Raw genomic sequence first — 14639 nt, 5'->3', positions numbered from 1 at the left:
TTGCTCTGTGAAGGATTGGCGCCCCCTCCAGGGTGTATTCCTGCCTTGCGCCCAATGATTCCAGGTAGGCTCTGGACCCACCGCGAACCTGAACTGGATAAGCGCTTACAGATAATGAATGAATGAACATAATAACATAACTACAGTAAATACAGGCATTCATATGGGGAAATTCATAGCATGATTTATAGTAGAACAAAATAAATAATCAAATAAATAATTCAGTCATAACATGAACCACTCCTAGAAATAATACATCATAAGCTCTCTATTCCTTCTGAAATAATGTTAGAACATAACACCTCCTCAATTTCAACTGTCACTGTAATTCAAGATTTATTTTGTATAGTTTATTCTTTGTTGTGCTGCGAGAGTCATCAGGACCAACACTACCGAATATATATCAAGTATATGGAGCTTAAAATTTCAACACCTGATAAGGCCTTCAAAATTTTACAAGGCTTTCCCATGTCCTTATTTGTCTCACCTCTTTGTGGGAGTCTCTGTGGGCCTCCAGTGTTTTCATGATGGTGAGTTCTGCATAGTTTTTGAAGCGTGCAGGCTGACTGCGCAGGATCTCCTTTAGAACCCGGAGAGCCAGAGCTCGGATTGTGTGCTGAGCAGGAAAAGAAAAATGTTTACACTTGGCTCTTCACAACTTCAGTAAGCCTGTCTCAGTAAATTCCATTTACAGTAAAAAGACACGGTTTGCCCTACATTTATTTACTTTTAGAGAGAATTAATAAGTAATGCCAAACAAAACAGTGAAGTCAAATCTAGACTCCGCTGTTCTGAGGACACCAGCTGCTTCTTTGTTTGATTAGAAGAGTGTGAACATTTTAACTAAGCTTCTTGATATCTACACATTCTTTCAGACACACCATTTTGAGTTGCATTCCCACAGTATAAAGATTGACAGAAACTGTGGTGTTTTCAGAGCTTGTCTTTCTCAATACAGCCCTAGAGATATGAGTCTAATGAGATAAGGCACACTCCTTATAATGCTCATGTCTGTTTATACGGCACAGAGTAGAGTGACACTCACGTCCTTGTCCCCGAGTGTCTCCAGGATCAACAGCAGCATGGTTTTAAAATGCTCCTCCCACACGGCAACGCTGTCATCACGAGTAACTTTCAACAGCTCCAGCAGAGCCGCCCGCCTCTCTTCCACACGCTCGCTGTGACTGGACAGCTCCTTCAGCAGGTCACCAACCAGCTCCAAGTGCTGCGTGGGCCCTGGCCAATCACAATAAAGACGTATTTTTAATCTGCAATAGAAAACTCGGCACAGAATGTCAGTTTTGAAAGAGCACAAGAACAAACATTACCAGCAGAGAAACCTTTGGGATGCATGAGTTTGTTTTCTCCAAAATCCTGGAGACGACCTGAAAGAGCAGTGAACCCTTCATTATTGTAACTGGACGTGCTTCATACTCCATTATTATAACTGCAAAGGTTTGAGTTGGACGTCCCATGGTGGACATACAGCTTTTATAAACCCCAGAGAAATAATGACATAAATTAAGACACACTGGAGAAGCTGCACATAAGTTTAAAGTCACAATGTATCAGTCAAGCGTTGGCTACAGGGGAATAAAACCCTAGAGGATTGGGCTTTGGACCAGTGGAACTGTTCTCTGGAGTGATGGAGCACCATCTGATAACTGTGGGGTGAGTTATAATGCTTTTGTAGATTCAAAACTAATCATCAAACATCAGTGTCTTACCATAATAATGTCCTTGTGGCTAAAACAAATGGTTCTCACATGTAGCGTGGAACCTTCCCAGTAGAGGCCTTTTAGGAATTTAAATGTACCTCCGCAGACATTGGAGGATCTTACCGTCCCGAAACTGTTCCACATCATCGTCAAACATGGCCTCCCGTAGGGCTCCCTTGTCATAGGCGCTGATAGAGTCGGTGTAGTTGTAGGGGTTGTACTCCCGTGTTTTGGGCCCCAGGAACTGTCGAGGGGATGGTGTGTTCAGTAACGAGGTTTTATTATCCAGAGCCATCCTGCCCCCCTCCATCACATCAGCAGGTAGCCGGGGGTCAGCAGCAGAGGACGCTACACCACTCTGTGAGAAAGTAGGAGAGATAGAAAAACAAAATGTGTCAGAGAGGTGCTACAACAAAAACAAACCTGCACCGTTTACATGCAGCTCAAGCAAAGCCCCACACAACAAGGTGACTGGATTGGTTCCTTAGATTTATGACATAAGAAACCTTGGCTGTTTCAATCTGCCTGTTTTAGACATTGCCATTTCAGAGAGTAAATTCTTAGCCATGGCATTGACTGCTTATTTCACTAATGATTTCTAGTGTCTAAACCTGTGCACATTACATCGTGTTGGGGATGGGGGGGGGGCATATTCATTTGAGCACATTCTGGTTAGAGCCAAGGATAGGTTTACTGTGTACAGATGCACTGAAGCTCACCGCATCTTCTTTCTTGGTGTCACGTTTAATTGGCTCAAAGCTGTCCTCCTGGCTGCGGAAACTGAAGCTCTGAATGGCCTCTGTCACTCCTCTCAGAGAGCTGTAGATCTCCTCGGAGTTCATGTTCTCGGTGTCGTACTCCAGCATGCTGTGGGTATCAACACACACACACACACACACACACACACACACACACACAGAACCACCAACTGTGTAAGTGGAGTTTAAGTTCAGCAAAACAATCAAGTTTTGACATTTTCATAAATTTGACTTGGGCATTTTCAGCCATTATGTCTACAGTGGTTATACCCCTATTTGACCCCATAAGAAAGGCAGTACTCAGCAAGGAAAGCGTAATGATGAATAATGGCCTGTATTACAGGGGGGAGAATGTGCCCCCCAATGCCCCCTGTCCCCACAACGTTAGCCCAGGCAAGGAAGAGTTACCTGGGCGAGAGGGCCCGGCGCAGGCCCCGCAGAGGGGGGGTGGCAGGGCCGGGGGGAGGAGGGGGAGGAGTGAAGGGACACGAAGGCTTTGACACACCATTCGAGCTCCAGCCCCATAAGCGACTGAGCCAGGAACGAGGGATGAAGCAGGGAGGAGGAAAAACAGAAAGAGAAGAGAGTAGTAGGAAAGGAGGATAGCAGAATTTATGTAGCTTTAGACGTGAACTAAAGCAAGGAGTGTTAGAAAGATAACACGTATATTTAGAATAAGATTGTGTTAAAAAGCAACAGAAATCCATGAACAAATACTTTTAACTTGTGTCTGCCAACCATTCGTACACACTGTATGAACCTGCTTATCCACTTCTTCTGAAAGCAAGGGTACTCGTAGATTCGTAGGAATGCTTTACATTAGATGTTGGACCAGTTCTGTGAGGATTTTGTGACATTCACTTACATTTGATACTGATCTAGTGTGATTAGTATTGGCTGTAATATGGAGTGTCTACAAACTCTTGGATATTGTGTATTTTGATTTGAATTTCCAATGAGCTGAGAAAATGTTGCCTATTTTCATGGTCTGATGGAATCTTATGGGTTATGTGCTATTTTTTTTATAGTTTACGACACTTTTATGTACTTGTTTATGGATTTAGTTTTAGAAGCAAAGCTGGATTAACTTGTTAATAGCAGCATGCAGCTCAGAGGATTCAAGATTCTGTGTAGAGCTAAAATAATTAGAGATTTCTGTCCCACGAAACGTAGAGTTGAGCTAGGTACTACTGTGGCAAAATGAATGAGCACATATTATTCACAAACACAGACACAATCTCTTGTTCTGTGTCTATGTCTCATATCAGGGAGTAGAGGTGATCTCTAACTAGAACAATCATGAGAAGTGTGGGTTAAATGTATGTGAGAAATGTTTAGAGAAAAATGTAACGTGTGAAACAACCTGGGAGAGTTTGAGGGTCTAGTTCACAGTAGGAAACAAGCATGTTTTTAGCATAACAATGCTAATAAAGTGATGTCCAATAATATGTCCAGAAAGAACTCATTCAAACAAAGCAGAAACATGAATGATTGATCAAACTGATAAAAAGTGTAGAAGAAAACCTGTATCCACACTTGCACTTGGTGGACAATATTGAACACACTTGAAGTAGGGATGCACCAATTTAGAATCTTTTGGGCCGATACGATAACCGATAACTAGCACCTTGGAATAGCCGACACCGATATTAATAACCGATAAATACATTTTTTCATAATTAAAGCAATTCGCACTGGATTAAAGCAAAACAAATTCTTTTTATCAAAAAATCATTTATCATCGTGTTTTTAGTAATACACTCAGGACTTTATCTATTTTCATGTGTTGATATCAGAAAGGATCCTGCACTGTGGTGTTTGAGAGTATCTTTCTGTTGTTTAACCTGCCGTGTGTGTGACATTTTTTTTCATTAGTTTTCATCACGGAGAAATTTAATCCCAGAAACTGTTCTCTGTAGAAACGGCAGACATAGTTGTGTATTTACAAGTGTCAGTGCACAAGCAGAAAATAGGCACCAAGTTATTGGTTGTAATATCAGCTAAAATTCCAATATCAGACCAATAACAATAATTTAAAAAATCCACATACAGGAGGTCCTCGGGTTACGTCAGTCCCGAGTTACGATGTTTCATGGTTACGACACATCTCCCATTTACTGTATAAAGCCTTGTTTCGACTTAAGTGGTTTTGTGTCGTAAATGTCGTAACGTGAACTTCGTGTTTGGTGCGGCGCGGCGGAAGAATACACGGTTAAGCGGCTCGGGACTGAGGAGGATAGGTGTGAGGATAGGATAAGTGCTTACAGTATGTTATTTACGTACAGTATGTACGTATGTTCCGACTTACACCGAAAATCGGTTTACGACGCGACGTAGGAACGGATCAACGTCGTAAGTCGAGGACCCCCTGTATTGGCTGCCGCTATATTGTGCATCACTAAGTTTTGTCATGCATTACTGTTTCGCAGGTTGTTTCTGTACCTTCTGTTTACCAAGTTAAACCTGCAAATCAGCCTCAACACTGTTCAAAATAGTCCCCAGACCTGTGCTCATGTTATAAGATCTCTTCTAGCCCCAAACTCAAAGTCTCAGTCCTATTTGAATAAGGACCTCTGTGATTTGTAGATCATTTGAAGCTTGTGGCGTGCTGTACCTTGGTGAAAGACCTCCATGAGAGCAGTTTGTGGGAGAGGTCAGCGGACTGGTGCGGCTACTGGAGAGACGTGTAGGAGTGCGGCCCACTGTGTTGCTCGGCGAACCCTGGAATGAGATTAATGAGTCTTAATTTTGACATCATTTTTACATAAAGAATAAATGAACTAAGCTATATCACCACAGACATATGCTGCAGCCGTCACACCAGTGTGTGCTCTGGCGAGTGTAGAGAGTGTACCATGGCTGAGGCATTGCTGGAATTCTTCAGGTGGTTGTGCAGGAGTTTGGTGGCTCCGTCCTGGAAGGTTTTGGGGAGAGCTCCCAGCAGCATGGTGAACTCCGGAGTGTTGAGCTCAAACAGACAGATCAGGACCATCTGAGCAGCCTGAAACACACAATCAGACAGGAGTGAGAGCAGGGCTAACACTCAGAGATTCCCGGGGGATACCACTTCCATTTAAACATAGTGAGGGGATGCAGTCGTCAAGGTAAAATATGGAGATTCCTTCTGAAAGGAGAAATGGAAGAATGAAAGAGAGCAGCCTTTGGTCGACAGATAGTGGCCCTCATGCAGAAGTTGGTATTAACAATTATTGACCCAACATAGGATTTGTAGATTGATTGATTTATATTTCTTTTTTATTTCAACACCCACCAGGAATTAGGATGTTCCTCCCTATCCATATGGACGTGAATGGTATAAAATATGATGTGTATATTACATTCTATGATTTAGACATGTGTTCTTTATGTTACACAAATACTCCATCTCACTTTGGTTACCCTTCCACATAAATAAGACAAGCATTGCATCCATTCAGGTAGAGAAGGGAGGGATTAGAAGAAATTGTTAGGACATGCATCATGGTTAAATACATAATCAGATGGCTACAAAGTCCCAGGCACCAGAGTCCTCAGAGTGATTAACTAGAAGTCAAGCTTTCGTCCCACAGTTGCATTATTCAGAGCCTTAAATCGTGGACAGCAAAAAGTGTCCTCTCGAAGGAAAAGCATCCTCAAGAAACTCGAGCCGAGTCTGTGCAGGTCATGCATGGCGGTCAGAGGTCAGAGGAGACTACCTGCTTGCATCTGTCCTCCAGGTTGCCCTCCAGGGGCAGAGAGGCCAGGGAGCCGAGCCTGAGTGACAGCTCCTCGCTCACCCAGCTGTGGAGTGTCTGAGTGTCACAGTGCACACAAACACAGTCAGCACAGCTCTAGTCCTTGGCCCGTTTATAAAGTGAGTGGGAGATATGGCAAAAACTGAAAGCTCTAGGTGCTTCATAATTATTGTAATTTAAATAATTTTTGTATCTAGCTTGTATTTTGAATGCTGTTGAAAGCTGTTTATCACGGTGACTATAATTCTGAACGGCACAAAGTGTGTTACAATTACAAATAATTGGCTTTCAAATAATTCACACAATTGATTCAATCGAGTTAAACACCATTTTCACTTTTCCACATATTCAATTGTGAATTACACTTCAGTTTCAGGGTACTTTGTCAATTAATAACACCAGTGTACAGGCACCAGGATGTAAATCCTTCACCATTTAAGTTGGTGACGTAGCAATAACTAGTGGTAGCAGCCCTGTTTTCATGGTTGTTTTGCTATGAATAAGCCTGCATTTTCTTAAATTCAGTTGTGGGCACCTTTTGATATACACTCACCTTTCTGACATCTGAGCTCTTAGGCTCTGTGGTCCAGGTGATGATACGAGACACAGCCAACCGCGTTTCACTGGAGTTCACAAAGTCTGTAGGGTCCATCTGCCGAGCCAATGACTCGATGTACTTCAGAATGGCCACCTTCACCTACAAAAAATGGACTGGATGTCAGCTGCTTTCACTTGCCAAGGCATAATTTTTTGGGCAGAAATTGAAAAAGATTTTTACAGCTTGAAATACAACAATAAAATATATAATTGGTGAACCTTGAGGTTTGGCGTCTGTGTCTGATCAACAATGAAGCGCATCAGGATGTTGAACTGCTGGTCGTATGGAAAAGAATCCCTGGAGAGTACAATAACCAATATTAACATAAACCAAACGAAAAAAATAAACAAACATAAAATTTTGTTAAATAAATTCATCAGAGGGCGGCACGGTGGCGCAGCAGGTAGTGTTGCAGTCACACAGCTCCAGAGGAGTTGGTGTGTTCTCCCTGTGTCCGCATGGGTTTCTTCCGGGTGACTGTCTGTGAAGAGTGTGGTGTGTTCTCTCTGTGTCTGCGTGGGTTTCCTCCGGGTGACTGTCTATGAGGAGTGTGGTGTGTTCTCTCTGTGTCTGCGTGGGTTTCCTCCGGGTGACTGTCTGTGAGGAGTGTGGTGTGTTCTCCCTGTGTCTGCGAGGGTTTTCTCCGGGTGACTGTCTGTGAGGAGTGTGGTGTGTTCTCCCTGGGTCTGCGTGGGTTTCCTCCGGGTGACTGTCTGTGAGGACTGTGGTGTGTTCTCCCTGTGTCTGCGTGGGTTTCCTCCGGGTGCTCCGGTTTCCTCCCACAGTCCAAAAACACACGTTGGTAGGTGGATCGGCGACTCAGAAAAGTGTCCGTAGGTGTGAGTGAATGTGTGTGTCTGTGTTGCCCTGTGAAGGACTGGCGCCCCCTCCAGGGTGTGTTCCCGCCTTGCGCCCAATGATTCTGGGTAGGCTCTGGACAGGGTTACAGATGATGAATGAATGAATGAAATTTCATCAGAAAATATGCACTACGTAGTCTAAAATGTCAAATTATTGGCTTATAAACATATTTGTGTTTCTCTGTACTTTACAATGAAAGGGAGAAAAATCTTCCATAAAACAACATGCCTTAAAATAACAGAGGTAAAAAAATGTATTTTATAATGTAATAGAAGAAATGGGATGATATATAAACATGCTGTAAGCTGCCTTTACATTCACAAAAAACTTTTTAAAAGATCATAAAAGTCTCAGAGAAAAGAAGGTCACACCTTGTGACGTCCAGGGCTTTTTGCACTTTGGCCTGGACAGAGCCCAGCAGGTCAGCACCCATCTTCTTCAGCAGCTGGGTCAGCAGCACAAAGAGCCAGTCCTGCAGGTCATCTCTGTGCAGCGTAATAAAGTCCACCAGAGTCTCCAGGAACATGCTGAACACCTGCCACACACGGGCAAAGATTTATGATAGAAATACACTAAAAGGATGGACTAATAATTTAAATGTCACCGTATAGAGACACAGAACCCAGACTTACTCTCTGATGGCCGATCCAATCAAGACAAGAACATGCAAGAAAACAAACGTTCAATTAGCATCTCAACATTCGGGATTAAATAATGCTGTCATCAACGAGATTCATGAACAATGCTCATTTGAAGTGGCTCACCTTGCTATGAGGGTCTGCAAACATCCTGGTGAAAATCTCACACAGCCTCTTCAGTTCCACTCGGCTGGAGGAAGGAGAAACAGAAATGAACCACAGATATCTTCTGAAATTATCTACCAACGAGTACTAGATTCTTCTACTGTAAATCTATAGAAATGACAGGCAGCATGTAAGGAGTTGAATGTAAATTCAGCTGGACTTGCTAACCATAGCCACGGTGCTTGGTGGTCATTTTGGTATTTCTAGGCAGAGATACAGCTTCTGAGAAAGCTTTGTGGCCTCATTATGGCCCCCTCCATGCCCCTTATTTGAGAATAGTTTAGTGTACAGTACCTGAGGATTCTTTGGCTCTTTAGAAGGTTCTGGAGTCCCAGGAGACCTTCTTTTCGCTCAGACCAGTTGGAGCTGGCGCAGTGATTCAGGACCTCAGCCACGTCCTCTGTCTGCCGCAGGTAGTGAGGGACTCCTCCGTTTCGAGAGCTGTACGACCGCTCCGAACAGGCACTGGACGCATCACTATTGGCGTCGTCATCCGAATACATACCGGGAGATTCATACCGGCGCCGCATGGGCCTCCGCTGGCGATCAAACAGTGAAACATAACAATTAGTCTCTTCATAATCAAGAGCATTATATTTAGGACTAATGCATGCAACCAAGTTTCCAAAGATCTGCTGCTGTTGTCATGATGATTATTGCCAAGTTACTTTGGCATCATTGGTTTCATAATGAAAATATCCAGCCGTTAGAATATAACTCAACATAGTCTGAGTAAATGACTCAAAAACCAAAGCAATATTCTTTGATCATCTTGCACATGCAGCATATTTAAATCCCAGACTTGTACGAGGACGTTCATGAAATGGCTGATTAAAATTAGGGGAATGGGTGTGAAATGCCAAATATTTGGCTCAGTATTTAAAGTTAATGCTTTAAATTTGCCTTAAATAAATGTAAATGTCTTTGATTGTCTGTCTGTTGTCATTATGCAGAGTGTATGCAGGCGATATGTCGCCTTATGAACACTGCCTTCCAGAGGGGACTTAAGGGATGGGCAGAGGAACCCTCCCTGGAAGTCTAACTTCCATCAAAATCGGTTCTTGGAACCGAGACCGGATATGTACGGAACGAACTTATCCTTGATGCCCCGAGGGAGTGGCGACCCTTGGGGAGAATGGAGAATTTGAGTATGTTATAGTACGTCCTACCCTCTGGAAGTCTGGAAGGGGGGGGGAAGACTTCCATAGACCCAGGTGATGCGAATAGCTAAGCCCGAGGAGTGGCGACCCTCTGGGCTAAGGGGTTAGTATGCAGGGCCTCCCCTCTGGAAGATTAAAATTGGAACTTGAAATATTTCTAAGTTCAAGAACGAGCACTGGCAGAACTGGTGAAAGACTTCCATACACCCCGGTGATGCGAAGTGACATGCCTGAGGAGTGACGCCCTCCGGGCTAAGTTGGTGATAAGCCCGGCCTCCCCTCTGGAGGTAATAATATAGCTGTTGTCATATTATTTTAAAAGAAACCTTTGCACCATTGCATTTTTGAATGTAACGTCTCTCTGCACTGCAAACGGAATCTGGAGGTGATGAAAATATGGAGAAATGGGACAGAGCCGTACAACAACACAACACTACCTTATTCCTGGAGTCTCCTAAAAGCTGGTGAGATTTAAGGGAGCAGAAAGGAAAAAGCAAAGACAAGCGTGTATCAGGACTCAAGATTATCACAAAGCTGTGGTGTTAAATACAGAGATACTGTTAAGTCAAGGGCTGTGTATATTATACATTAATAGTAGTGTCATAATATTCACTATAAGAGTAAAGAGCCCGTATCCTGGTGTATTTTCCCCTAGATTAATTTAGCAAAACTAGCCATAATCAATTTTTACATAACCATTTTCATACACATCTGTATTCCTTTCAACAAAACAGTTGGTGTTACTGTGCCTTTAAGACTGATGTGTAAATGTGCCTTGTTTAAAAAGCAATGTGGGGTGCAATGCCTAATGTAACTTCAGTGTTTATGTATGTATGTACATTTTTTGTGCTATCAAAAAACTGTATGGGCTCGGGAGTGAACAATACGTTTTATAAAAACCTTTTACATACTGCCCCTTTAAGACTAATGGACTGAAGATGAGCAAATACATGTCAAATCTCACCAGGGCATCAGCCACCGCCGCCTCCACTTCCATCCCTGTGTTCAGGATCCTCATCGCATTAACTGAGGCTGAGATACGAGCCTGGTGAATGAGACCAAACCGATCTGAGAGAACAAGAGGGAGGAGGGAGAGAAGATGGGAATTCGAAGAGGAGAGAAAGAGAGAGAGAAAATATCTGTCAGAATAAATGCAATACTGTATTATTCTTAAAGAAGCAATACGTTTTTTTCCGTTGACTCTTTTTTTTCGTGTTTTTTTTTTAAATGGCTGCTCCCATGTGGTGGCCTTCTCTAGGGAACATCCAGATAATTCAGGGACTACAGAGCAATTTTATTTTTTTATTTTTTATTTGCTAAAAAATACCTATTGCTGCTTTAAGGAAAAGCTTGTTTTTTTACATGCAATATTTAAAAATGCAATACAATTACAATGATACCACCCACACAATACAGTACAACACACAGAAATGACTGGATGCTTTAAGCTACACTCTGCAAGTTTTGAGAACAGATTTATGTTTGTTAAAATGGAGAAGAGTAGATTTTTTCGTAGATTTTATCCAGCTTTACTGTTCAACCTATTGTAGCTTTAAAGCTCCAGATGAATAGAAACAATGGAGAGGTCACTAAATAAATAAATAAATAAATAAATAATAAATTGATCGTGAAAATGGAATTCAAAATGGCGTCATAAATAGATAAACCATACAACATACCACCTCCTTGTTTCTACACCCACAGAGCAGGTATGATTTGGGTGATGGATCATTCTCAGCCCTGCAGTGACATTGATGTGACATGGTGGGGGTGTATTGTATTGCGCTGGTGTTAATGGATCAAATACAGCAGTGCTACTTTTTTTCAGAATCACTATTGGACTAAGAATAATCCACTACCCACTATAGGTGGACTACAGTCTGTACGTGTAGAACGTCAAAGGTGGATGGCGTGGTGGAGTAATCTAGAGGGACATGCAGGTCAGTCACCTGTCTGCAGAGTATCCCCTGAGGTCAGAGCGCTGGTGGAGCGGGAGTGACGCCGGGACACTGGACAGCATTGAGGAGGGACAGGACACACCCAAACACAGTTCATATTTACAGGTCTAACCTCTCACACTGAACAAATGAGGTACTGACATATCGCCTGATCATTTGACTTGACCAAACAAATCATTCCAAATCTCAAATTGAGACATAATACACATATCAGCTAAATTCAACGGAGCAATCTGTCATTCTTAAATCACTGAGTGGCCTGGTTCCATCAGAGGTTCTGTACTAAACATGGCAGCCCCCAGAAAGAGAGCTTAAGAAGAACAGGAGTAAGCTCCAGTGTCTAAAAAGCACAGTTATCCTGACTAAACCACCGAAGTGAGGGGTTCATGTAAAATAACCCTCTGAGCACATCTGACCTGCACAAAACTGTCGTATCAAATGTCATTAGAATGGTTCGATGTGAAGCTTGTAAAACCGGACTTTTACATTGCGGTGATAGAAAGCTGGGGCCACAAATGTTTAAAACCCTCAGCAAACCACATCTGTGTTTTCATATCAGACACGTTAACTGAATTTATGGAATTAAATATAGCATTAAAGTATATAAATTGTCATTGATGTGAGACAGCAACCTTGAGAGAGAGAGAAATGAAAGAGAACAGCAGAAACAGCATGTGTGTGTTTGCAAGAGCAAGTGGTTGTATGTGTGTGTGTGTGTGTGTGTGTGTGTGTGTGTGTGTGTGTGTGAGAGAGAGACTCACCCAGCGGAGTGAAACCTCGTGCTGGGCTGGTGTCTCTGCTGCTCTCTCGGCTGGTGTCACGACTGCAACCCTGACTCATACTAGGCCGAGGGATACGACTTCCCCTCACTAACACCCCACCACCACAATCACAACACACACACACACACACACACACACACAGAGACACACACACGGAGCAGAAGAGCCGCAAGAGAGAACAAAGCGTAGCAGTTAGGCCAAAACAGGGATACAGAAGGTCAGTGAGGCAGAAAGCAAGGAAGGAACAGACTGAAGAGGAAATGAAGAGAGTCTGAATCTATCAGTGTGTTTATATGCTCTTGTGTCTTTGGGATGTTGCATATTAGTTCAGTTACGGACATCTGTGCGCAGGCTGGTGTATAATGAAGTTAGGCAGTTGCTGCTTCACTCTGGATAAGAGAGTCTTTCAAATACATAGATATGAGTTGATAAGCATGTATCTTCTCTCACCCTGACCAGAGCGGCTGGGGCTGGTCTCTCGGCTGCAGCCCTGACTGCGGGGGATTTTACTGCGTTTTTCCGAAGGTGTCCCACTGCCCGTGGCACGGGGGATTTTTCCATACGATTGACCGATGAGCTTCCCAGGAGAACTGGAGCGACTCCCAGCTATACACACACCCAAACACAGAGAGAAAGCGAGAGAGAGTACGTGACAGAAGTACATTATATATGTAATTGAAACTGATCTGATTGATATTTAATTAGATTTTAAATCATAAATAAACAAATGGTGAAGATGGATCAAGGACATGCATCGAAGCCATTACAGAAACCACAAAACAACTGAACTGGTCACATCTCTGCGTCAACAAATTCAACACAAACAGACTATGACGGATATCAATATTCAGCAAATGAACACAAAAGTGAGTAAACTATTTTGATTATATACACGTCTAGGTGAGGTGATATGGATCATGCTTTACACACTTCAGAATCACAAGGACACAGGGGTTCAGAAACATGCGGACTGGTCAGTAAGGCTGCTGTACCGTGATGAGTCTTACCACCCGCAGTGTTAGCTGATCTGGATCCTTATGTATGAGCAGCACACAGGGTAGCGAAGGGCATTCCGTTACACAATGTCAAAGAAAACTACATTACCCAGCATGCACTGGACAGGTAATTGTATTTGCTAAAGAAAATGATCCCCAAGTGTTGCTAAGGGCAACAATATAAAACATGCAGATGTTTACAATGTGGCATAGAAAGAGAACAGATCTTTGTAAGCATCATTCATACCACTTCAGTGAAAATAGTATGAATGAAATGCAGTGAAACTAAAACAGATCACAGCTCTTAAAAATAACAACGCTACAGTCACTCTGTGAAATCCCAGACAGACATTAAAAGTAGAAAGCGGATGGTGTGTGTTTTGGGAGTAAACTCACGTTGCGATTGAGAAACAACTTTAGCTCGACTTCGCCCCCTACTGTCTGTGACAGAGGCTCCGCCCCCAACACTGCTGCCTGAACTCTGTCTCCGGGTTCGGACACGACCTAGAGAGAGAGAGAGAGAGAGAAACAGAGAGCGAGAGAGAAAGAGAGAGAGAGAGAGAGACAGAGAGCAAGAGAGACAGGGAGCGAGAGAGACGGAACGAGAGAGACAGGGAGCGAGAGAGACAGAGCGAGAGAGAAAGGGAGAGAGAGAGAGACAAAGAGAGAGAGACAGCGAGAGAGAAAGAAAGAGAGACAGAGAGAGCGAGAGAGAGAAAGAGTGAGAGACAGAGAGAAAAAGAGAGAGAGAGAGAGAGAGAGATAGAGAAAAAGAGTGAGATGACTGAATTCATGAGGTAATACACATGACTTCAAAAGGTATGTCTATACAGGAACTGACACCCATGCTTATAACATAACGTTAATTTCAGTGCTAATGCTAACTGTTAATACATTGTGGTTACTGCAGCAGAAGACTATTAATGTCCTTCTTTTTTCAGTCTATACAAAGTTCTGCAAATATAACGCAATTCCATTACTGTTTCAGCAAACTGTTTAATGACTTATTATTAAACAACCCCATCATTCACTAAAGCAGGTTTGACACAGTACATGCAAAACATAACATGGCTATGACCCACATAATCAATACAATGAAATACAGAAACACAAAGACATTATATACACTCAATGTTACAGTCATTTACACCCATAGTCACTACCAAAGAGGTCTGATCTCACTACAATCTCTTGTCACAAGTTCCCAAATGTTCAGTCAAAGAAAACCCAGATGCTTTCAACTGAACACCTACTTCAGAACCATCTCCTGGT

At 42.8% G+C, this 14639-nt stretch overlaps 1 protein-coding gene across 1 annotated transcript; it reads right to left on the bottom strand.

Annotated features, from left to right (window-relative positions):
• Positions 1 to 438: 438 nt before the first annotated feature.
• Positions 439 to 13871, bottom strand: LOC136681998 (CLIP-associating protein 1-like; the record flags this gene model as incomplete). Its single annotated transcript, XM_066658782.1, has 22 exons — positions 439 to 616; positions 1046 to 1236; positions 1329 to 1385; positions 1842 to 2076; positions 2438 to 2585; positions 2885 to 3007; positions 5091 to 5197; positions 5331 to 5477; positions 6172 to 6267; positions 6764 to 6907; positions 7027 to 7105; positions 8041 to 8204; positions 8302 to 8304; positions 8434 to 8497; positions 8767 to 9011; positions 10070 to 10093; positions 10597 to 10700; positions 11582 to 11641; positions 12352 to 12459; positions 12823 to 12978; positions 13365 to 13406; positions 13764 to 13871. Coding segments are annotated over 22 exons (2576 nt in total), but the record flags the coding sequence as incomplete, so codon positions are not given.
• Positions 13872 to 14639: the final 768 nt, after the last annotated feature.

This window comes from Hoplias malabaricus, unplaced genomic scaffold (assembly GCF_029633855.1).
Source record: "Hoplias malabaricus isolate fHopMal1 unplaced genomic scaffold, fHopMal1.hap1 scaffold_565, whole genome shotgun sequence".
NCBI classification, from domain to species: Eukaryota; Metazoa; Chordata; class Actinopteri; order Characiformes; family Erythrinidae; genus Hoplias; species Hoplias malabaricus.
The sequence above is the reverse complement of the archived record's forward strand: the minus strand, read 5'-3'. Positions and strand labels throughout refer to the sequence as shown.